Genomic DNA, 23,595 nt, shown 5'->3' with positions numbered 1-23,595 from the left:
TATTTTCGTAAAGCGCCTTTCTACCAAAAATTAAGTTAATGCCTCTCGTTTATACAGTCACACAGGCATTAACTTATTTTTTTGTCGAAAGGTGCTTTATGAAAGTAAGTACATTTACTTGTATTCGTTTACAGCGCAGCCTTGACACATCCAATATGGCGGCGACGTTGGCGTACGGCTCAGCTCTCGTTCCGGAGTCTACGTATATACAGTATGTCAATGGGGGAACGACGGCACTTGGCGGAGGTCTGCGCTGAGTGCTTCTCTATTATGGAATGTGCTGACTGATATAGCTACAAGCAGGGGAAGAATAATAGCATTTCTTAGAATTTGTCTTTTCAAAGTGAAAATATTTCTTGTGTGAACGTTTTTTTCATGGACGTGTGATGACACTCCGCAGCACAAGGGGGCGCTGAGTAAGCTACGCTCCGCCCCGCACCGGCCCGCCCATTGAAACGTTTCAGAGCCAAGATGGCGACACGTTACTATCAGACGATGCAGGAGAGCTTCAAGAATAACAACAAAAGTCGTGAATTTCCGGCGCATTCTGCTAAAGTCCACTCCGTGGCGTGGAGCTGTGATGGCAGAAGGCTGGCCTCCGGCTCCTTTGACAAAACCGCCAGCGTGTTTGTCCTCGAAAAAGACCGACTGGTGAGTCCAGGCTCGGCCTCGTTGTGATGAATGAATGGAAGCTTTGGTCCTACTCACCTATTGTGTTGTGTTTGTATTTTGGCTTCGTGGTAACGATGTTAGTACTAACACTGTACTATAGAAAGTAGTCTTACATCAGCTACAATACCGCCAATGCACCCAAGCCGGAAGTCGTGGAGAGAACGCCAAACTCTTTATGACGTCACTCTACTTTGTAAAAACACAAGCGCATGTTATCTTCATTTAGGTGTAGTAAATATTAGTTTGTTTTCCTTTCCTCCTCTCAGGTGAAAGAAAACAACTACAGAGGTCACGGGGACAGTGTGGATCAGCTCTGCTGGCATCCCACCAATCCTGATCTGTTTGTCACGGCGTCTGGAGACAAGACCATCCGCATCTGGGACGTGCGCACCACCAAGTGCATTGCTGTGGTCAACACCAAAGGTGAACTGAAGCAGCCACACGCTCCCATGATGTAGTAGCTAGCGCTGAAGACTGTGAAATTGGACCGCCAGATGTTAGTAACACGTCCTCATGGACACCTCCCACCCCCGACCTCCTCCCTGCTGCTCTCTTGGCGTCCGCTGGCGTTGCCGTGACAACACGCCCACGTTTTTCTATGTTGTAAAGGTGAGAACATCAACATCTGCTGGAGTCCCGACGGGCAGACCATCGCCGTGGGCAACAAAGACGACGTGGTGACCTTCATCGACGCCAAGATGCACCGCTCCAAGGCCGAGGAGCCGTTCAAGTTCGAGGTGAACGAGATCTCGTGGAACAATGACAACGACATGTTCTTCCTCACCAACGGCAACGGCTGCATCAATATCCTCAGGTGCGACCGCCGTCCTCTTTTATTCACGGCGCTCTCGCTGTCGTCGTCTTCTCCCACCGCCACTGCCCATGCAGCCATGTTTGATCATCTGGACAGGAAGGCTGTTAGCTTCTTAGCCAAACACGCAATAATAGCTCATCACTACTGTCGCTGCTCTCTTCATTGGTGCACTTGGTACACACACTTGCGTACTTAAATTTGCTCTTTTGTGTGCATAATTGCACACTTGTTTACTTATACTTGGTCTTTTCAGTGCATACTTAGTTAGACTTTTAGTCCATAAGTGCACACTCGTGTACTTGCAATTTATCTTTTGAGTGCATAAGTGCACACTTGTGTACTTAGTGTACTTAGTCTTTTAGCGCATAAGTGCACACTTGCATACTTACACTTGGTCTAAGTTGTAAGGTGGTGCACACTTGTGCACTTACAGTGTGCATAAGTGTGTTGAAATTGAGTAAAATGCATTAGACTGTCAATGCCCAGATGTTGCACTCAAGACTGAAAATGGTGAGTGTGCAGTGATGGACACTTCCCACCCTCAATAGTCGCCATCTTGGCTATTGAGCGGAAGGGGAGGGGCATAAGATACTAGGCAAAAGGTGTAATCCTACATGTCACATTTGTGTAAAAGCATGCGAGCAGGTGTGTCCTGTAGAAGTCTGTATTATAAATATATAACTTGTTTTAGCGCTTCCAGTAACAAAAGCCACTCATTAGAGGACTGCGGAGTGGTGGGATACATTGTTGTGGTCTGCAAGCGTGCATTTAGTTTTAGCTTGTGTGAAGGTCACATGACTGGTTGGTCGTTTGCTAGCTATCCTGAGCTGAAGCCCATCCAGTCCATCAACGCTCACCCGTCCAACTGCATCTGCATCAAGTTTGACCCCACCGGCAGATACTTTGCCACGGGAAGTGCCGACGCCCTGGTCAGCCTTTGGGACGTGGACGAGCTGGTGTGCGTGCGCTGCTTCTCCAGGTAGGTCTTTCTCCAAACAAAGCATCCACATGTTGGTGTCTGAAGAATGGATGGATGGTGCTTCTGTTACAGTTGGGGCACTACAGACAGACTTTGAAGGCTCCCTGACATAACTCATCACCTTGCTTAAATGTTATATACTGTTTGGAATTGTGTTCGACATTGTTTGATTTGTTGAAAGCCAACGTTAAATTTGCGAAAATGATGTTTGTGGTCGATGGCGCCAGCCGTGACAAACTAGCTCGCAGATCAGCCTCATTTCTGGATGAGATGTACTGGGGTGAAACCCCTCAGCTTAACCATAGTAAACAAACGCTTCTCCAGGTGATGGTCGACTTGGTTCAGTACATTTTTCATCCAAATAGTAGTCATGCCAAAATGTTGTGTCGCTGCTGGATGTTCACAGTATCCCAGTGATACTTTTAAGTTTTTCGTTTCCAAAAGAAGAAGCTTTAAGACAACATAGACAAAGCAAGTGCAGAACCAGAGACAGATGGGCGCCCATCTTGAGTTTTGTTCTTTGGAGTGATCAATTCACTGATGACTACTATAAAGGAACACCTTTACAAGAAGCATTTAGCTTGAAAGTACGTTATAAACGCATTTTTATGCGATTCCTGATGCGGCACACAGGAAAAAAACAATACAATGAAGAACGACCACTGTGTTGAAGCTGGCACAAGAGAGTCACGTCTTGTTTGCGTAATGTCTTCTAAACACTAATCCACGATAGCGACAAGACTGCAAAGCATTATATATGTTATATAAACATCTTTTCACAGTCGTGTGTTTACTGGGGGGGCAGCGGCAGACATTCATCGTCGATGTGAGGCCACATGAACATTAAAACAGGCTATAAAGACCCCTTCACGCTCATTAAGAAGCTAATTGAAGGATAAGTCTTTGTGCTTTGAAGGCGATCAATCTTCATCTCCATGTCTTAAGGCTTAAGTCCATGTTGTGCAATTTCATCTCCAAATGTTTCTTTCCTTGTCGAACACAACTGACGCATGGCTCAAATCTTGGCTATAATCACTGTAAACATCCTCCTGTTTGCCTCAACGTACCCCCTGCCCCCACAATACGTGACTTGGGGAAATAAGCATGAGCTGCAAGCTAGTTTGTCATGGCTGGCGCCATCATCTACAAATGTAATTTTTTGCAAAATTAAAAATCCCCAAATTCCACAGCATTTTTCCCAATTGAAAATGAACGGGCCATTTTTCAAACTTCCACCATTTGCACGTTTCTCAACTGATCCAAGCCATTTCACCATGAAAACATTCCACACATCCTCTGCTTCAAACTAACAATTTTCCACATTCCAAAAATTCCAACTTTTCCCTCATTCCCACTTTTCCGTATCATTATTTTCTTTTGATCTTAATTAGTCTTAACTACAACATTTTTCAACCAGTTCTAACAGTTGCAATATCAAATTGTTCAGCACAATCCAGACATTACGGCTACCTATTTTTCCACGTTTAATTTTTTTTCCCCCTAAAATTCCCACTTTTCCAGAAAACCAATGAACTTTTAACTCTTGCTACTACTTCTGCATTTCTCAACCGGTTCACTGCATCCCAGCATTAACTCATAAGTCAGGACATTCGTGCTATTATCCACTGCACAAAAATTCCCACTTTTCCCGACATGCCCATTTTTCCGGAATGCCTGTGGTCTAATGAGATCAAAGGCATTCCGCAACTACTTCCACATTTCTCAATAGAATCCAACCGTTCCAACATCGAGCCATTCAGTGATTCAGGACATTTGTGCTATTGTCCACATAACAGCATTTTCCACTTTTCCTGACATTCCTATTTTTCCCGAATGCTGAATGCCTGAGATCTAATTAGATCAAAGGCATTCAACAACAAATTCCACACTTCTCAACAGATTCCAACATCAACATGGACAACTTCCCGCTAAAGCAAAATGCAGTAGTACATGTAGTAGTAGTAGTACATGTTGTAGTAGTAGTAGTAGTAGTAGTAGTACTTGCGTGTTCCAGTCAACAGACTGAATTGAATGACTATGTAGTTATTCATGTCAAGTAAAGTCATGGGTTGTGTGCTGCAGGCTGGACTGGCCTGTGAGGACGCTGAGCTTCAGTCACGATGGGAAGATGCTGGCGTCGGCGTCGGAGGACCACTTCATCGACATCGCCGAGGTGGAAACAGGTCAGTCTGCTGCCACGAAGCCAGTTTGCATGCGACTTGTGCATGCGGCGTCGCTCACGGTGTTTGCGTGTGCGCAGGTGAGAAGCTTTGGGAAGTTCAATGTGACTCGCCCACCTTCACAGTGGCCTGGCACCCCAAGCGTCCTCTGCTGGCCTACGCCTGCGATGACAAGGATGCCAAGAACAGAGAGGCGGGGACAGTCAAGCTCTTTGGCCTCCCCAACGACTCATGATGGTCCCCTCGTACCATATGAATAAGACCTTTGTCTCCAGCAGGTGGCGCCGTTGTCTGGTTTCTGTTGTAAAATATTGTTTTTAATGTAAAAGGAGTCTTTTGATATTAAACATTAATGGGGTTTTTTGCATTCTGACTGCTGTGTGCTTATTTTTATACTTCCTGGATGGACAGGAGTCCAGTTGCGTGTTTAGTTGTCTTGATGTTTAGTTGAGATGTTGCCAAAAATTGGGTGTAGAAAATGTATCAAAGTGGAATTACATGGATCTACCCATGCATTTTCTATGCCGCTTGTCCACATAGGTTTTGAGGGGCTTTGACGCTAGTACAGTACCAGTCCAGGGTGGCCCCCGCCTCTTTCAACAATATAGACTCCCCTCCATCTTAGCTGTCATGTACTACACTGCAGATGGGGATGTCATACAACATCGTGCCAAAAAATCCCAACAATCCCTTTAAGAAGCCAAAAACCACTTCCACACAGGATGGGAGGATACATTTTTTTCAGTCCATGATGCGGGACATGCCATGGCTGACTTCATGACTTCATGCAGGGTCAAGGTAATGTCATGTAAGCTAATGTCTGTGTTTTGTGTCACTACTGCCACCTAGTGACCACAATACTACATATCACTTGTATTTCCATACTGTATGTTTGGGCTAATCATTGACCATAGCCTACCACCAAACAGCTACTCATTCATTCATTCATTTGGGAAAAAGCATGATATAGTGAGGGATGGCAGTATATTAAATATTATTCCTTTTAGGCCATTTGCTGGGGTCTTGGAAGGTAAGCCTCACAGTATACTGTACTTCGAACATTTATACTGTAGTACGTGTACTCACTGCGTGCTTTGTTTTTGAATGAGTCCCCTTGATAGCAGTAATTAGCAGTCTTCGGAGAACACTAATTAGACACAAAAGTCAACATGATGATCGTGCGTGTTTGAAGTGTTTGCTCAGCTGCCATGTGGACACACAAAGAGCAGCTGTGACGTGTGTGTCATGTCAATAAGATAAAACACACATTAGCTAGGTAGCTAACCCTACCACTACTATACTATACTACCACTTCATACTATTATACTATACGCTACAAAAGGCTTTATCAACACCACAGGGACAATTTGAGTGGGCCTCAATCAGCAGTACATCTACACCTTAAAGCTACCCATCACTCTTTTGAGGACAGTGATGTAAAGATTTTGGCCAAAGAAAGCAGATGGTTTGAAAGAGGAGTAAAGGAAGCTATTTTTGTCAAACAACAGAACCCATCATTGAATCGGAATGGTGGTTTGAGGTTTAATTTGGACCCTGTGTTCAGCAGGTTACTGAGACCAAAACCCACAGCTCTTAGTCTTGCAAATGAGGTGAAGCCAGGGCCGAGCCAGAACAATAGATGCTAACGAGCCAGTATCAGAGTCGTTCATACCCAATTCAGGGAGCGACACTTCCCTTTTATCGGAGGTGTTAATGGCAGGAGAGGATTATACCACTACTCCGCCCAGGCTTAGTGTAAGGAACCAATAGGAGGAGGGTGTTGGCACACCAATTCCGCCCACTCTTACTGTATTTAAGGCCTAGGCTACCAGCACTTATTAGTTCGCTGACGAAGCTCTTCGGATGAGGAGCGAAACGTCCGACACCTTCTTCACAGAAGTACAGATGACGTCTCAAGAAGCCTTTCCCTCGATATACGCTACATACTCTTATAATAAACGATGATAGCACTACTCCATTATGGTGTCATGCGGTATTTGTGTGTACTAGTTGTACTTGACTAGAGTATTAGTAGTGTATTAGTACTATGAGTAGGTAGTATTACTGTGACGTGGTTGTCAGCGAGCAGTCCTACTTGATACTCTTGGCTATTTAGTGTGTGTGCGTGCGCGCCTACCTACCGTGGTGTGTGTTGACGGCGTGCATATGCTCGTGCTGTGCTGGTGGGGGTCGCGCAGAGGCGGAGGAGAGGGCGGGGCAGAGCGAGGAGATAAAGGCGGGTCGTCAAACGGGGGTTCGGCTGCACACCGGCGGGATCCTGTTTGGCGGCAGGTCAGTACCATCACACGCGCGGTGCGCGGTCACGCTCCCGTTTGGGCGCCTTTGCGCGGGGGCGTGGTGAGCGCGCATGGTCCTTCAAAATCGGTCCTTTTGGAGAGAGGTTGCGCGCGAGCACGTCCGCGTGCCCACACGCGAAGGCGAGGTTTCATGACTATCATCATCATCATCCTCCTGGTTTGCTGCCTGCATGTGTAGAAGATGAAGATGCTGTTGCTTCAGCTGGGATTAAGGTTTGCTGGCAGGAAGTGTGTGCGCGCGCAGTGCTGTTTGTAAAGAAGAGAAATGCTCGTGAACAGAAACGAAGGATGATATTTGGATAATAGTGTGTTAGCATAGAATCAAATGTGGATATTCTTCACAATTAGCAGTTGGACGTTGGCGTATGGTTGCCTGTACATCCTAAGATTGGTAGCTAAACTTTCATTAGCTGACAACAATGTAACTTGTGCATGTAATATGTTTCCTTAATGCATCACGTGCTGAATGACCGTTTCACTCACTGTATCAGTCCGCACGTTCCTGCTTCGCACTTTAGTTGGGTGTCCTTGGCAATTCCAATCAAATAACTTGTTTCTTGAAGCGAGAGCCATCTGCCGGGGCTTTCAAGCTAAATTCACCAATGAAAATACAATTTTCTTTCTCCATTTCTGCTTAATATTCGTTCCCGCTTGTGGCGCCAGTCACTGCCACTTCCTCAAACTACGGTGTAGGCCGAGGGTCAAACAAGACGTGCGCACATAAAAAAAATTATTGCAGTTAAATGAGATTTTTGACAACCCTTGCGGGTGTAAAATCCTCTTCCTGCTGGTTTAATTGTGATTTGTTTGTCTGTTTGTTTTGTGTTTTGCACTTCTCGATTGCAAAGATACATCAGAAAAGGATGTTATTTGGTCTGGCTATGTGTGGCGCATCATTTTTTTTCATTTTAAGTTCATTTCATTTTTTAATGACTTTTTTGCTTTGGGACAAAATGATTTTGAAAATAATGTTGGCACGTTTTGTATCATTTGTATTGCATGTTGCAGTATTTGCCTTGCCCTGTTTTGTGTTTATTTGTGAAATGCATGACAGTCAGAGAAGCATCACGTGTTCATTCAGTACCCCACATGTCACATGATCTCATTACTTTGCTACCTGTTAGTGGTGGAAATTTCGGGTCTTTTTGTCGTAACTAATTACCAAATGATGTGTACTGTGTAAAGTGAATTACTAATGTAAGAAATAACTGATATGAAATGTTTGCTGTTTAGCAAGTTAGCATTGTTAGCATGCTAACATTAACATAGTAGCATTTTTAGCCATTTTCATAGCTAGACACGTACATAAACACTTAGCACTATTATGCTAATAGAGTGTGTGTGTATGCGAATGAATGTTAACACTTGAATATCTCTCTGAAAGTCAACATTCTCATCTTTTTAAGCTAGGATGTTTGGCCATGGACGTCATGAGACGATGTACCTAATGAAGTGGCCAGCAGGTTAGGCGAGGGTTCAGACGTTCCAGTTACGTGCTAGCGTTAGCATGCGAGCTCATCTGCTACTTTATTCATCCTCTTGATGAAAACTTGTCGTCTTTTATCCACGAGGTGTCGTGGTTAGCACGGTGGCGTCGTGGTGAGCACATCTGCCTTGCAGTCAGGAGAGGCTGGGAAACATCTCAGGATGTCAGGATGAGCCAGCTTAGATGTTCTACCTCGTACAACATTGTCGGAAACATCAATCAATCAGGTGCAGCAGGTTGATTGGCATCCACTGTTGCCGTGGAAACCACTCACCTGAGGGATCAGCGCGTTGGCTCGGAGGGAACGCCGTGTGCCTTCGAGAACGTCCACTCACATGCTGACTCTGCAAGCGTCTTTTGTATCTCCAGACTTCAAATTGGACCACACCCACCTTAACTAGACCACTTCCTGGCGCCACTCAGGCTCCTCCCCTTCTGTCACAATAGCTTCTGATTGGACAGCGGCTAAATGGTTCCTGAGAAGCAGACACTGGCCGTTTTTCAACCTGCTCATTTGTCTTCTCCTGATTGGCTCTCCTGTCCCCGTGGGCGGGGAGGCGCTGGCTGGAGTACTCGCCGCTAATCATGCGTCTCTTCCTGCTGTCACATGCACTTTGCTGGGGAGGCATGGCGATATTCAGCAGAACGTCATGATGTTCCGCGCACGCCCACACACGCACGCCCACGTTAATATGATGAAAGATATACAAGGGATGAATAAAAGCTGCGAATCACATGATGGTCATCCATTGAAATATGCAAATGAGATGATGTCACCATCAGCAAGGATGGCTTGTTACCATGGTGACCACCGCCTTCCTTTCTAGTCTACCCAAAAAAACATCTCCAAAACCCCACCCCCTCAGCCGCACCCCCACGAACCTGGTCAAGTCAGCAGCTCGTCACTTCCCTTCTGCCTTCCGCCTTTGCTTCCTCACTCCTATTTGTCCACCCTCGCTTCCTACCTTCCCCCGTTCCTTTCCACTCTTTCATCGCTCCTCATATTCCCCCCCCAGATGTGGGGGGAGGCAGGAAGTAGCGAGAGGCTGTGGATGTAACATCACTGCATCACTGCATCAGTTTCCAGCAATTACTGGACATCATCTCCTCATGTGCCGTCGTTCTTCCTCATCCCTCCATTGCGCTCCTGGAGTACACGTGACTTCCTCTCAGCCAATCATTGATCATCTGACAGTCACATGAATAAACAAATCATTCAGCGAGGGCCAGCTAGCTAGCAGCTCATCAGTTTATCAATAATTCACTCACAACTTCTTCCAGCCTGCACGTTGTTGCTGCCTGGTTTCCATGGCGACCGGTAAACCAGCTTCCCGGCAACGTGCCTGATCACATGACAGGCCATCATTCGAGTCCTGTGAGCCTGCAGTGCGCACACAGTCGTCCCATTCAATTTGTCCATTCATCATCGGTCCAACTCACAGTCTCCTGGTGTGTGCGTGTGTGTGTGTGTGTGTGTGTGGATGCTTGGTGGGGAATTGGCTCTTGTTTATGGCTTCTGCACTTTTATTTTGAAAGGAGCATAACAAGGTCAGAAGTTTTGTTTTGACAGGCGAGGCAACGTGTTTGGCTGATCAATTATGAGCAAAACCAGAACAACTACAGCACTGATGGACGACAGCTAACCTTTTCATGGTCCATCATCATGTTCTATCATCATGGTCCATCATCATGGTCCATCTACATGGTCCATCTACATGGTCTATCTACATGGTCCATGATGATGGTCCATTGACATGGTCCATGATGATGGTCCATTGACATGGTCCATGATGATGGTCCATCTACATGGTCTATCTACATGGTCCATCTACATGGTCCATCTACATTCTCCATGATGGTCCATCATCATGGTTGAAGTACATCAGGGGTGCTCACACTGAAGGAAACGATGTTGAGTGTGCAGGTCTGCTGGTGAGATTAGCGAGCATTACAGGAAGCTGCAAGTGTTGAGGATTATCAAAATAAAAGAATAAATGTGCTTTGGTTCCTTGCTCACTAGATCTTTTCTTCCACAGGTGAAGCAGTGAAGACGTTCATCATCATCATCATCTGAGCGGACACGGTGGCTACATGCTAGCTGGTCTTGGACTGCCACAGGAAGTCAGCACACAAACGCAACATGGACTTTGTCATGAAGCAAGCTTTGGGCGGTGAGATTTGTTAGCATGCTAGCACTGCAGCTAAGCCAGCAGGAGGTGGTAGTGTTACTTTGTAAGGTGTGCTTATTTCTACGCTCCATACCGCTCACAGCCACCAGGGGGCATCTGGGGATTGCTACGGTATGCTATGATATATGATATGATATAAAGTAGTTTGGTTGGAACGGCGTGCTAGCTAACATGGAATGCGGAGCGTGAGGGTCTTTGATGGAGGCCAAAGGTCAATCAAGGTGTCTCGTCCGGTTCCTTCAGCTCAGTTAGCAAAAGCGCGTCACCAACACAGCCTCGGTGTGCACTGACGATGACGTCACACGGGCGTCCCTCAGGGATCAATCCCAGGAACACTAAAGCTCTTTCTCTTCTTTCTTTTTATTCTCTCCATCCTCTCTCATGCTCCGTCCTTCATCTCCGTCCTGGTCCTGCGTCCTTTCTCCTCTTTGCACGTTGATGCACCATCCTCACGTTGATGCTGTGTACTTCGTCATTCATCGTCTCATGAAGGTGTTGCTTCTGTGGGACACCGTGGTCGTGTCACATCATGTCATGGATGTCCAAAGTGCCACCTGCGGGACATTTACCCACCGCAGGTCTTTTTTTTATTTTCCCTCGTCATATTGACGATCAATGACAGATTAGATATTACACCCATTTGCTTTGTCAGCGATAACATGAAGCTAAGCTAGTTTAGCATATATTGTGTACACTGGATTGCCTTTAGCATCTGTAATGATCTCATCGGGTCTTAAGCAGTCCCTGGTGGTCGCATGTTGTCTCATCTGGTCTGAGGAAGTCTTTGGAAGTCGTAGTGGTCTTGTCTGGCCTCACCATGCAGTATCATCCGGTCTCAAGCAATCTTAGGTGGTCTCTGGCAGTCTTAGGTGGTCCCAGGCAGTCTCATGTGCTTTCAGGCAGTCTTAGGTGGTCTCAGGCAGTCTCAGGTGGTCCCAGGCAGTCTCAGGTGGTCCCAGGCAGTCTTAGGTGGTCTCAGGCAGTCTCAGGTGGTCTCAGGCAGTCTCAGGTGGTCTCAGGCAGTCTTAGGTGGACTCAGGCAGTCTCAGGTGGTCCCAGGCAGTCTCATGTGGTCTCAGGCAGTCTTAGATGATTCCATGTGGCCTCAGTCAGTCTTAGATGATTCCATGTGGTCTCAGGCAGTCTTAGATGGTCCCATGTGGTCCCAGGCCGTGTCATGTGGTGTTCAGTACACGGTGAATGTTCCAAGTTGAGGTCCAGCAGCAGAAATGTCTTTTCTCCTAAAAGAAATGAAAGCTTGTGAGCAGCAGATGATGGCGATCTGGCAGAGAAGGCGGGAAGACTCCCTCTTTTATTTCCTGTGCAGGCGTGTCGATGGCGAGTGAGACGTCCTTCTGAAGATAGCATCTTTGTCAGAATATTGAAGAGGAAGATGGGAGGAATTCATTTCCTGGAATGCTCCTTATCTCAGGTTCTGCCCCACACGGCCAGACGCTGCCTGACGTGTCCGACTGGACCAGAAGCTTTCATGCCGATAAGCTTTGCAGACCGTAAAGGATGGATGGAGATGAAGAAGATGAGAGGAAAGATGAGTGCAGGAGACAAAGTGCTGATTGTCCTCTTTCATTACTTGAATTATCTCACAACCAGTGATGCCATATGATACCATACGATACCATATGCGATACATGGCTACTCGCTTGCATGTAGCTTATGGAGCTAGCAAGGCAGGACGTATGGAAGGAAGCTTCTTTGGCCTCGCGTGCAGGTCTTCATGCACGACCACCACGTCCTCCTTAGATGTTCCTATCTTCATGTCTGATCTGTGACCATGCTCCATCTAATCGTCCTCACGCTCCTCATGCAGGGGCCACCAAAGACATGGGCAAGATGCTGGGTGGCGAGGAGGAGAAGGACCCGGATGCAGCCAAGAAGGAGGAGGAGCGTCAGGAGGCGCTCAGGCAGCAGGAGGAGGAAAGAAAGGCCAAACACGCCCGCATGGAGGCTGAGAGGGAAAAGGTCCGACAGACCATCCGCGACAAGGTACGCTATGCACGCATGCGCCACGTACAGCATAGCACAGCAGCATAGCACAGCAGCATAGCACAGCAGCATAGCACAGCAGCATAGCACAACAGCATAGCACAGCAGCATAGCACAGCAGCATAGCACAGCAGCATAGCACAGCAGCATAGCACAACAGCATAGCACAGCAGCATAGCACAGCAGCATAGCACAGCAGCATAGCACAACAGCATAGCACAACAGCATAGCACAACAGCATAGCACAGCAGCATAGCACAACAGCATAGCACAACAGCATAGCACAGCAGCATAGCACAGCAGCATAGCACAGCAGCATAGCACAGCAGCATAGCACAACAGCATAGCACAACAGCATAGCACAGCAGCATAGCATAGCACAGCAGCATAGCACAACAGCATAGCACAGCAGCATAGCACAGCAGCATAGCACAGCTGTATTTACACCGAGTCTTTTCAGTGCATAAGTATACACTGGCGTACTTACACTTACAGTACTCATTTCATTGCATAAGTGCACATGGCTATATTTACACTTCGTCTTTTTGGTGCATAAGTGCAAACTGGCGTACTTGGTCTTTTCAGTGCATAAGTGCACACTTGCGTACATGCACTTAGTCTTTTGAGTGTATAAGTGCATGCTTGCGTACTTACAGCATTATGGTGGAAGGGTACCCACTGGCTGTGTCTCAATTGGTGCACTTACACTTAGTCTTTTGAGTGCAGAAGTGCACATGGCCGTACTTACACTTCATGTTTTGAGTGAATACACACACAATGAAAGCGTAGTGCTGCTGACTCGGTGGCGCCTCCTGTGGAAGAAAGCTGCATCACTCTTCAATGATGAGTTTTGACTTGTATTCTTTTATTCGAGGCGATGGGCCGTCTGACGTTGACGCCACCGGGCCTGCTATGATGTGCTGTGATGCGTCAACCTGTTTGCTTTTCTTGTGCTTTCGGCAGTACGGCCTGAAGAAGAAGGAGGAGAAGGAGGCGGAGGAGAAGGCGGCCATGGAGCAGGCGTGCGAAGGCTCGCTGACTCGGCCCAAGAAGGCCATCCCGCGAGGCTGCGGGGACGATGACGAGGAAGACGAGGAGAGCATCCTGGACACGGTGCTCAAGTTCCTGCCCGGCCCCCTGCAGGACATGTTCAAGAAGTAGACCGGCTGGGGGGGGTGGGGGACATCTTCACTTAAGTGAGCTTATGGAAGAAGATGGGGGCGGGGTCGGGGGAGGGTATTTGGGGGGTCTTGCCAAACTGTTGGAGGCTTCACACTGCCTTTCCTGCTCATGTTTTCTTTTCTTTTTTACTCCACACATTTAATGCAACATTTTATTCATTCAACATTTTATTTCTACCTTCTGATTGGCTGCCATTGTCTGTTGCTAGGCAGAGACTGTCACCTGTTGCTCGGCGGAGAAAACCACTAGTATTGAAAGTGTCTTTGCTGTTTTTCACATGGACAAGGAACATGTTGACTTTTTAGGAGGCATGTCTTTGTCTGAGTTGGACTGGAACGGAAAGACATGTTAGCGTGTTTGGCTAGCAGCTAGGAACTGAAAGACGTATTAGCATGTTTGGCTAGCCACCAGGAACGGAAAGACGTGTTAGCGTGTTTGGCTAGCCACAAGGAATGGAAAGACGTGTTAGCGTGTTTGGCCTGCAAGGAATGGAAAGACGTGTTAGCGTGTTTGGCTAGCCACCAGGAATGGAAAGACATGTTAGCGTGTTTGGCTAGCCACCAGGAACGGAAACACGTGTTAGCATGTTTGGCTAGCCACCAGGAACGGAAAGACGTGTTAGCGTGTTTGGCTAGCCACCAGGAACGGAAAGACGTGTTAGCGTGTTTGGCCTGCAAGGAATGGAAAGACGTGTTAGCGTGTTTGGCTAGCCACCAGGAATGGAAAGACATGTTAGCGTGTTTGGCTAGCAGCTAGGAACTGAAAGACATGTTAGCATGTTTGGCTAGCAGCTAGGAACTGAAAGACATGTTAGCATGTTTGGCTAGCCACCAGGAACAGAAAGACGTGTTAGCGTGTTTGGCTAGCCACCAGGAATGGAAAGACATGTTAGCGTGTTTGGCTAGCCACCAGGAACGGAAACACATGTTAGCATGTTTGGCTAGCCGCTAGGAACAGAAAGATGTGTTAGCGTGTTTGGCCTGCAAGGAATGGAAAGACATGTTAGCGTGTTTGGCTACCTGCTAGGCCCAGATGCTAGACAGGAAGCAGTGATGCTGCCAAGTTGAGAAAGATGACAAAGGTGATGAAGGTGCATATTTGTGGTCACAGTGCGTAGCTTGCATGCTCCCTTTAGACAATCACTTGGACACATGGGGCGGGGTGCGAGGTGGGTGGTTTGGGGGGGGGGGGATTAGCGGTGTTAAACATGGATGCGGTCGTCCTCAACCGCCATCTCTGAATGCGTTCTTAAGGTCATCAGCGGCGAGACCAAAGACACTTTAATTTCATCCAACAAAGCTGGCGACCGATCATGAAGTAGTTGTTCACGTAGTCGTTAGGCAGACTAGACGTAGAGCACGAAGCCATACTATTTACACTTTTGCAATAATTGTTTTTGTTTGTCTCTGATGAGTGTGTCTTCTTGTCCAAACGTGTCTTCTGAATACTTTCACACATTCCAAAAGTCCACCAAACGTCCTCCGCCTGTCCTCACATTGACTGACAGGACCGTCAAGTAGCACTTGGCTGTTTCTTTCTCTTTGGTCCTCACAAGCCACGACTTTGTTGAAGACAGCGTTAAAGACGTTAGCTTCTCATGCTCATTCCTGCCTCAGCTATGACTCGTCAAAGTTGATCGTGGAAGCTGCTTTTCACTTTCACTTTCTTCTTTTCCTGCTTTGCTGTGTCTCAAATGGAATACTTCCATCAGTGCTTCTTCTCTCCTTTTTAATGGTGCTTTGCAACCACTGGATGGGGCGTTATCGCCAACATTTGGATCACCCCAGTAAAATATCGACCACTTCTCCACAGCATAATCATTTGTGATTCATTGTCTGTTTGCTAGCCCCTTCCGCTACGTAGCCAAGATGGCGACTGTTGAGGGCGGCGAGCGTCCCATCAGTACGCACTCGCCACTTAGAGCGTTTTTAGTACACTTATGGGTGCTGCCTTTTACAAGTATAAGTGTGCCACGTGTAAGTACGCAAGTGCACCAATTGAGACACAGCACTTGTTTTGTGTTCCAAAGGTCACATGCTCGTTGGCGTGTCCTCCTATTGGCTAGTGAGGTGTGTGCGGGTTGTGTAGAGGCGCCGTGTGACACTTGCCTTGAAAAAGGGCTAATTATTGTCTTTATAGTTGATTTATTGTCTTTATTGTTGATTGATTGTTGATTTATTGTGTCTTTTGTCCACTCGTCACGTCTGTGCTGGACGACGTCGCAAACATTCCAACATAAATATTTTTAAAACATTTAGGAAAAAGCAACTGCCAAACTTCATGTGATGACATCATCAGTGTGCCCTGGACAGTGGGGGTCAAAGTTCACACTCTGGTGATCATTTGTGTTGTCAAGTCAAAGATGAAAGTGAAAGTAAGGGATTTGTCCTCGAGCACGGGTGTCCAAAGTGTGACCCAGGCACCATTTTGCAGCTGGAGCTTGACGGAGGCTCGGTGTCGTGTCCCCATACCGTCACAAGGACGCCGAGGCTCTTTTGTGACCTCAGTCCGACCCCAACACATCGTCAGCAGTGTACGTATCCCCAACTCACAAAACTCAATATTAACGTTGTTTTGACAACCCACTCCGAACACGGTGAAGCAAAGCATCGCCTCAAGCGTGTGTTGCGTGTTGACTGTTGCGGCGGCAGCAGTGTTGCTCGTGGCGCTTAAAGGGCTACGTCGGTTTTCATTACAGGGAAAAAACCTGATACCGATATTGACCAACATTACATTTTTATGCCAATATCGGTGGGCCGATATTATCGATATTATCGAACATCCCTAATAAATGTATGTATGTATGTGTGTGTATGTATATATATATATATATATATATATATACACACACACACACACACCTGTATATATACATGACATATACAGCCCTAAAAAGAGTGTGTATTTTTTCCAAGATGGCAAATATGAAAGTGACTTTTGGGTGTAAAACTTTGGACACTCGTGTTGCAGGGCGTCCTCCAGTGAGAGGACGCGCTAGAAGACAAAGGTGAGTGCGGGAGGCTGTGTTGCATGTCAGGCTGTCTAACTCGCCCAATCAAACATTAAAGATTGTTTCTAAAAAGGTTCCCGCGTGTCTTTTACAACTTTTCGTGTTCTGCTGCTCGTGTCTTTGCTTCATTGTTGTCGTGTGCCGACGCTTCTAACCTGCTTTCCACACGCGTGTACCTCGTGGAGTCTCAAAGTTCCTCGGAGAAGAATCACTTTGAGGTCACGTGACTTCAGGCAGGGTTTTTTTTTTGTAAAAGATGAATTTATTTCTGTACAGTAAGACACTGGAATGGCAGTTGAGCACCAAACACGATGATGATGATATTGTTGCACGAAGCCAATGGAATGAACTTTACTTTGCTAAGTGGTGAGATTCTTTCATGTAACTCCCAAGTCCAAAGAGTAACTTTTCTTAATATAAGAAAGCTATTTACATGACGTTTGGTAGAGGAGCAACGTAATGGAACATAAAACATAGCAAGTGTTGTACTTGTGTAACGTCACCAATCACATTCAAAAAACGTTACAAAATGTAAACAAAAATGCGTACAAATGTGCAAATTTGGACTTTTTTTACACTAATTGACACTCTAAAGTCCTCAATATTTACACCACCTTCACCCCGACAGTTGCAAGCATTGGTGATACACGGACGAGCTGAGTCAGCATACAAACGACACGTCGAGAAGCAAAGCTCTGACTGGTTAGCCTAGCCTAGCTTTAGCATGAAGCCACTTGGCCGTGATTGAGTTCATCCTGTGAGCTGCGATGTCTCGTGGACGTGAGGACCGCCAACGTCCACTTGGAGTCTTTTAGCCGTCGTCTTGCAGGAAGGCCCTAAAAGCTCCTGAAGAACTGCAAGGAGAGCTCGTAAGCCAGGAACATCGTGGCGCTCATTGGGAAGCCTCGGATGGCGTTGACTGAAGCGCCCCGGAAGAACACCTGCGCGCACACACACACGTTAATTTCGCAAGAGCAAGGTGGCGGCCGCTGCCTGTGAATGTTACATTTGCGTACTATCTTGAAAGTGCAGTAAGTACACTGCAGTACTGGGATGTTGCAATGAAAAGTGTGTAAGGATTGTGGGGGGGTCATTTCCAGTAATTCATTCCAATGACGAATTCCCCCCCATCAGGAAGTAAGTACACCGAGTACGCGGTGCACCTATTAAAGTATTGCATTTGAGACACAGCCATGGTTTGTTCCCTCCAGGTGAGCGGTCAAGCACAGCATGGGGGGGCTTATTTGACACTAGCGTGACCTTTGAACTTCATGAGAGGAGTCAGCTGCTTTAGTCCTTCACACGTGAAAGCGGAGAAAAGCACGCAAGAAGATGAGCTCTCCCAGGAATGGAAGCTCCTCCTCCTCCAGCACTAAAGCAGCAACCCTGCCAGCCTCCATGAGGGGGCGCCGTGTCTCACCTGTGCTCCCTCTGTCTTGTAGCTGCGCACCACGCAGTGCGCCACGCCTTTGTACTTCCTGTGCAGCCGAGCGTCCGCCTGCATGCGACTCTTCACCACGTCAGCGGGCGTGGCCGTCACCCAGGAAATTGACCCTGGAAACAGACACAGTGCCTTGACACTTCCTGTCACATGACTGGCTGTGAACATGTGTTTGAATCAACTGAGTCATACTACTTTGCTATTCACACCTGGTGTGAATGCGGTGTACGATTAAGACCACCTGGTTTAATGATGTTTACACCTGTCATATACACGATCTTAATTGTACACCACCTTCACACCTGGTTTGAACAGGTTTACACCTGGTGTAAACAGGATCAGACCTGTCTCAAAGCAGGTGTGAAAGAGGTGTACGATTAAGATTGTGTGTATGACAGGTGTAAACATCTTCAAACCAGGTGTGAATGTGGTGTACGATTAAAGATCGTGTTTACACCACCTGGTTTGAAGACGTTTACACCTGTCATATACATGTTCTTAATCGTACACCACATTCACACCTGGTTTGAACACATTTACACCTGGTGTAAACATGATCTTAAGCGTACACCACGTTCACACCTGGTTTTAACAGTTTTAAACTTAGTGTAAACACGATCTTAATCGTACGCCACTTTCACACCTGGTTTGAACAGGTTTACAGTGAGTGTAAACACGATCTTAATCATACGCCACATTCACACCTGGTTTGAACAGGTTTACACCTGGTGTAAACAGGATCTTAATCGTACACCACATTCACACCTGGTTTGAACACATTTACACCTGGTGTAAACATGATCTTAATCCTACCCACATTCACACCTGGTTTGAACAGGTTTACACCTGGTGTAAACAGGATCTTAATCGTACACCACATTCACACCTGGTTTGAACAGGTTTACACCTGATGTAAACAGGATCCTAATCGTACAACACATTCACACCTGGTTTGAACAGGTTTACACCTGGTGTAAACAGGATCAGACCTGTGTCCAGCTGGTCTTGCGATGTTGGTGTGTTGGCGTGCGTGACCTGAGCTGCCTTATGTCTGCTCGTGTGTGTTTAGCTAGCAGGCGGTGCCAAAAAACCAAACGTTGAGGGGGCGGCGTGTTGGCTGGCGTGAAAATAGGCCATGTCTGTTGTTTATGAGGAAACGGAGCGCTACCATGTGGTTTTGGTTGCTTTCGGTCAAATGGCTCCCAGATGAAGTGAAGATGTGTCGGCCACAAGCTAAAATCATGTGTGTGCTTGACGGGCATGTGCAGTCTCGTTGGGAGGCAAAGTCCAAAACAACAGACATGCCACCTGGCAACCCCAACACTACTGACTATGACTTCTACAAATTCCCATTCTAGTGTCGTGATGAACGTTGCCCCTGTGAAGGACTATGAATAGTTACACTATGAAGGAGGTCTGACCTGCCAGACCGCCCGCCAGCCAGATGGCGCAGGGATGGGGGCTGGAGGTGGCGTCGGGTCTCAGAAGGTCACAGAAGACGGTGTAGGGGACGAAGTAGAGGACGTAACCGGGGACGTCCCTGAGCACCATGGCACCGCCTCCACGGTACAGCCCCCGGAGGCCTTCGGCCTGCAGGATGCTGCCGATGCAGTGGACGGGGCCCCGGTAGAGCGTCTGGCTGGAGGAGTGCATGGCGCGCACGGTCATGCTGCTGCCGCTGGAAACGCTGCCGGCGAGTTGGAAATGCTCTGCCAAGACAGACAGAACGTCTTCTAGAACCTTCTGGCAACCGTTAAACACAATGTTTCACACGCTGACTGCTACCACTACAATGATGTTGTTAAAGTGCTAAAGTGCTAAAGCGACACTGCACAGGTTTGTGTCGTAAAACGTGGAAGACACTTGAAGTGTGCAGCAGCACGCATACTGTAGCTTGCTAGCGTCTTCATCTGCTGAACTTGATATGTCCACATGATAGCCAACATTCCCACTTTGGCTGAGACATACTCCCGTGCACGTTACCCTGGCATGCACACCACAACGTGCACAGCACAACATGTGCGGCGGTCATCAGGCTGAGACCTTCCCTGCTTTCTTTCCGTGTGTTTATCCATGTATTTGTTGCTGCTGAGGTCATGTGCTCATTTACCTGCCGGGCGCGCCATCTGCGTCTGCATCTGCAGTCGGATCTTCACCAGATCCACGGGGGCGCCCAGGCCCACCGACACCAGTCCGGTCAGCATGCTGGCCACGGTCAGGTCCAGCGTGCTGCAAGGACGGTGGCCGTCGCCGTAGCGATACTCGCTGATGAACCTTTGCGCGTTACTGAAGAAGCCAAAGACCACAGAGTTGTAGGCCGCGATGGTGGCCACAGGGAAGGACATGCCTTTGAAGAAGCCTGCCGCCTGCCACACACACACACACCCACACACACACACACACACACACACACACACACACACACACACAAGTCAAACATCTACTGGCTACTAACTGAGGAGGTCAACAAATGGAAGCACATGTAAATCTTCTCATGCAAGACAGCAAGTGTGATGATGAGTAAACATTAACAGGCTTCCCTTCTGCAGGCCATGAAAACACACGTCTTGTCTCATCTTACACGTAAACACAACATGGACAACAAGCTAGCTGCTACGCCTTCAACGCTTTCTACCCGAAACCTTCATGATCTCTTCCTCAGCAGCTCCTTTACACAGCTTACTACTTGGGTCTGGGCTAACTAGTTGGGTCTGAGCAAACTAATTGGGTCTGAGGTAACTAGTTGGGTCTGAGCTAACTAGTTGGGTCTGAGCTAACTAGTTGGGTCTGAGCTAATTAGTTGGGTCTGAGCAAACTAGTTGGGTTTAAGCCAACTAGTTGGATCTGAGATAACTATTTGGGTCTGAGCTAACTAGTTATGTCTGAGCAAACTAGTTGGGTCTGAGGTAACTAGTTGGGTCTGAGCTAACTAGTTGGGTCTGAGCTAATTAGTTGGGTTTAAGCCAACTAGTTGGATCTGAGATAACTATTTGGGTCTGAGCTAACTAGTTATGTCTGAGCAAACTAGTTGGGTCTGAGGTAACTAGTTGGGTTTAAGCTAACTAGTTGGATCTGAGATAACTATTTGGGTCTGAGCTAACTAGTTGGGTCTGAGGTAACTAGTTGGGTTTGAGCTAACTAGTTGGATCTGAGATAACTATTTGGGTCTGAGCAAACTAGTTGGGTCTGAGGTAACTAGTTGGGTCTGAGATAATTAGTTGGGTCTGAGCTAACTAGTTGGGTTTGAACTAACTAATTTTGCCTGAGCTAACTAGTTATGTCTGAACTAACTAGTTGTGTCTGAGCTAACTAGTTGGGCCTGAAGTATTTGGATCTGAGCTAACTAGTTGTGTATGAGCTAACTACTTAGGTCTGAACTAACTAGTCGGGCCTGACCTGAACTGCCCTTTTTGCTGGTGTCTGCCAGGTAGTTTCATCAACAGACCACAGAACATAACCTCTTTGCCCTCATTGATGAGTGGCTAATGAATGAATGAATGAATGAATGAATGAATGAGTGATGAGATGTTTACCGTTTCCTTCCTGTAGATGGTGAGCATGCAGTGCGTCATGCTCTGGTAGCCTTTGCCCGCCTGAAGTCGTGTCTGCACCCAGAAATCCAACAGTCAAACATGTTGTTCATCAGCTAACAGCTTCACGTGCACCTGCAGACATCACGTACCTTGACGGTGTCCAGAGGGTGTCCCACCACCACACTGGATGCCCCTGCGCGTGCACACACACACACACACACACGAGATCAGGTGAGAAACACAACAAAGAGTGCCTCCAGTGGTCGCGCAGTTACATGACCATATAAGGAAACTCCTAACAATGTAACGTCACATGATCATATCAGGAATATATCGTGTGTGTGTGGTGGGGGTGCGGTGACCATTGCACAAATGATTGAACATGCAATAAATAACCAACAAATAAACGGTTACAACTGGGGGGCACTAAGTGCACGCAACCCCACCCCTACAAGACGCACGTGTTTATATATACGTAGTGTGCAGTTGTGTCCACTCACCACCGATCCATCCAGCAACGAAATCGTCCAAGTGGAAGTTCTTAGAAGTCATCTTTGTGTGTTAGCAAACACACACGGGCACGTGCACACGCACACACTGACTGTCTTTACACTTTGTCCTCAAAAGAAGCTGTGAGACAACGAGACTGTCCACAAAACTTTGACTGCTGCCCTGCCCGGTCAGCAGCCAATCACAGGCCGAGGCCGGCTCCTTAGACCAATCAGCGGAGTGCATCGCAAAGCTGACAGCCAATCATCACACGGTATGCAAATGAGCCATGAGGAGGAACCCGCTGCCGAATAACAATACAGCCAATATGGTGATCTATTTGATGTAATCATTGATCACTTTCATATCATCACTTATTCTCTAATGTTACACTTTTACTTAAGTCAGGGGTGTCCGAGGTGCGGCATTTTGCAGAAATAACTTCTCAACCAAAAAAACAACCACACAAATAGAAGAAGTGGAGTCATGTGGAGAAAGGAGCTGAAATGTCAAGAGAAAAGGCTCAAACGTTGACACTAATAAGCAATAATAATAATTGAGCTTTGTCTTGAATTGTAAAATGAATATGATTATTTTAGTATTTATTTGTGAAGGCAGCACTTAGATGATTGGATTGTTGACATATACGTACCTACGTCGGGTCATATACTGTAAATGTACAAGGTGACTTGAAAAGTGTCCATTTCTTTCTGTCCTTCGGTGTCTTCTATCTTTTCTTCTCCGCTAAAAGCAGTAAACGTGTCATTACTTCTTTTTTTTCGGTTTTAGTTTTTTTCTTCAATCTGGCTTTTGGTTTTCTTGTGGTCAAAATGAAAGCATTCCACATCCTAACCAAAGACAACAAAAGAGCAAATGTTCATGAATTCAAGCCAGTCAACAAAACATTTGCCTGTTTGGCTCATTGCTTTGTTTGCTTTTCCACATTTTACTCATTTGCAGCTTCAAACCTCCGCTGAGTAAAAAAACAACAGACGTTCAAATGAACTGTACAGGTCGTTCCATGTTAGCATGCCAATGGAACAATACGTGTCGTTCCATGTTAGCATGTCAATGAACAATACGTGTCGTTCCATGTTAGCATGTCAATAAACAATACGTGTAATGAATAATACGTGTCATTCCATGTTAGCATGTCAATGAACAATACGTGTTGTTCCATGTTAGCATGTCAATAAACAATACGTGTAATGAATAATACGTGTCGTTCCATGTTAGCATGCCAATGAACAATACGTGTTGTTCCATGTTAGCATGTCAATAAACAATACGTGTAATGA

General features: G+C 46.8%; 2 protein-coding genes and 1 long non-coding RNA gene across 6 annotated transcripts; 1 reads left to right on the top strand and 2 right to left on the bottom strand.

The window, feature by feature from the left end:
* Positions 1-125: 125 nt before the first annotated feature.
* Positions 126-9,291, bottom strand: LOC129189928 (uncharacterized). Its single transcript, XR_008572901.1, has 3 exons — positions 7,447-9,291; positions 6,787-7,209; positions 126-4,807 (listed from the first exon to the last, which is right to left on the bottom strand). It is a non-coding gene; the product is annotated as an uncharacterized LOC129189928 (long non-coding RNA).
* On the top strand, positions 6,851-16,921 carry LOC129189927 (complexin-2). 4 transcript variants are annotated; one of them, XM_054792120.1, is made up of 4 exons: positions 6,851-6,937; positions 10,486-10,620; positions 12,467-12,642; positions 13,606-16,920. In XM_054792120.1, exons 2-4 carry the CDS (start codon positions 10,590-10,592, stop codon positions 13,801-13,803), a joined length of 405 nt encoding a protein of 134 aa, XP_054648095.1. In that variant the 5' UTR covers positions 6,851-6,937; positions 10,486-10,589; the 3' UTR covers positions 13,804-16,920. The 4 variants fall into 4 exon arrangements, with proteins under 4 accessions (XP_054648095.1, XP_054648096.1, XP_054648097.1 ...); XM_054792121.1 differs by lacking the exon at positions 6,851-6,937 and adding an exon at positions 6,995-7,176; XM_054792122.1 differs by lacking the exon at positions 6,851-6,937 and adding an exon at positions 7,252-7,354.
* slc25a48 (solute carrier family 25 member 48) lies at positions 13,536-22,462 on the bottom strand. Its single transcript, XM_054792118.1, has 7 exons — positions 22,309-22,462; positions 21,958-22,001; positions 21,809-21,880; positions 20,386-20,641; positions 19,697-19,984; positions 18,255-18,388; positions 13,536-17,775 (listed from the first exon to the last, which is right to left on the bottom strand). Exons 1-7 carry the CDS (start codon positions 22,358-22,360, stop codon positions 17,671-17,673), a joined length of 951 nt encoding a protein of 316 aa, XP_054648093.1. The 5' UTR covers positions 22,361-22,462; the 3' UTR covers positions 13,536-17,670.
* Positions 22,463-23,595: the final 1,133 nt, after the last annotated feature.

The sequence above is a fragment of the Dunckerocampus dactyliophorus genome, chromosome 11 (assembly GCF_027744805.1).
Source record: "Dunckerocampus dactyliophorus isolate RoL2022-P2 chromosome 11, RoL_Ddac_1.1, whole genome shotgun sequence".
Classification (NCBI taxonomy): Eukaryota; Metazoa; Chordata; class Actinopteri; order Syngnathiformes; family Syngnathidae; genus Dunckerocampus; species Dunckerocampus dactyliophorus.
The sequence above is the reverse complement of the archived record's forward strand: the minus strand, read 5'-3'. Positions and strand labels throughout refer to the sequence as shown.

What these genes read in the sequence shown, in the direction of transcription:
- LOC129189927 (XM_054792119.1), top strand. Translation starts at nt 11,168, where the DNA reads ATGTCATGGATGTCCAAAGTGCCACCTGCGGGACATTTACCCACCGCA. An exon ending in GGGACATTTACCCACCGCAG is followed by an intron (nt 11,217 to 12,466) that starts GTCTTTTTTTTA and finishes CTCCTCATGCAG; the next exon opens with GGGCCACCAAAGACATGGGC. An exon ending in GACAGACCATCCGCGACAAG is followed by an intron (nt 12,643 to 13,605) that starts GTACGCTATGCA and finishes TGCTTTCGGCAG; the next exon opens with TACGGCCTGAAGAAGAAGGA.
- slc25a48 (XM_054792118.1), bottom strand. Translation starts at nt 22,360, where the DNA reads ATGACTTCTAAGAACTTCCACTTGGACGATTTCGTTGCTGGATGGATC. An exon ending in ACCCTCTGGACACCGTCAAG is followed by an intron (nt 21,881 to 21,957) that starts GTACGTGATGTC and finishes TTCTGGGTGCAG; the next exon opens with ACACGACTTCAGGCGGGCAA. An exon ending in ACAAGACAGAGGGAGCACAG is followed by an intron (nt 17,776 to 18,254) that starts GTGAGACACGGC and finishes GTGTGCGCGCAG; the next exon opens with GTGTTCTTCCGGGGCGCTTC.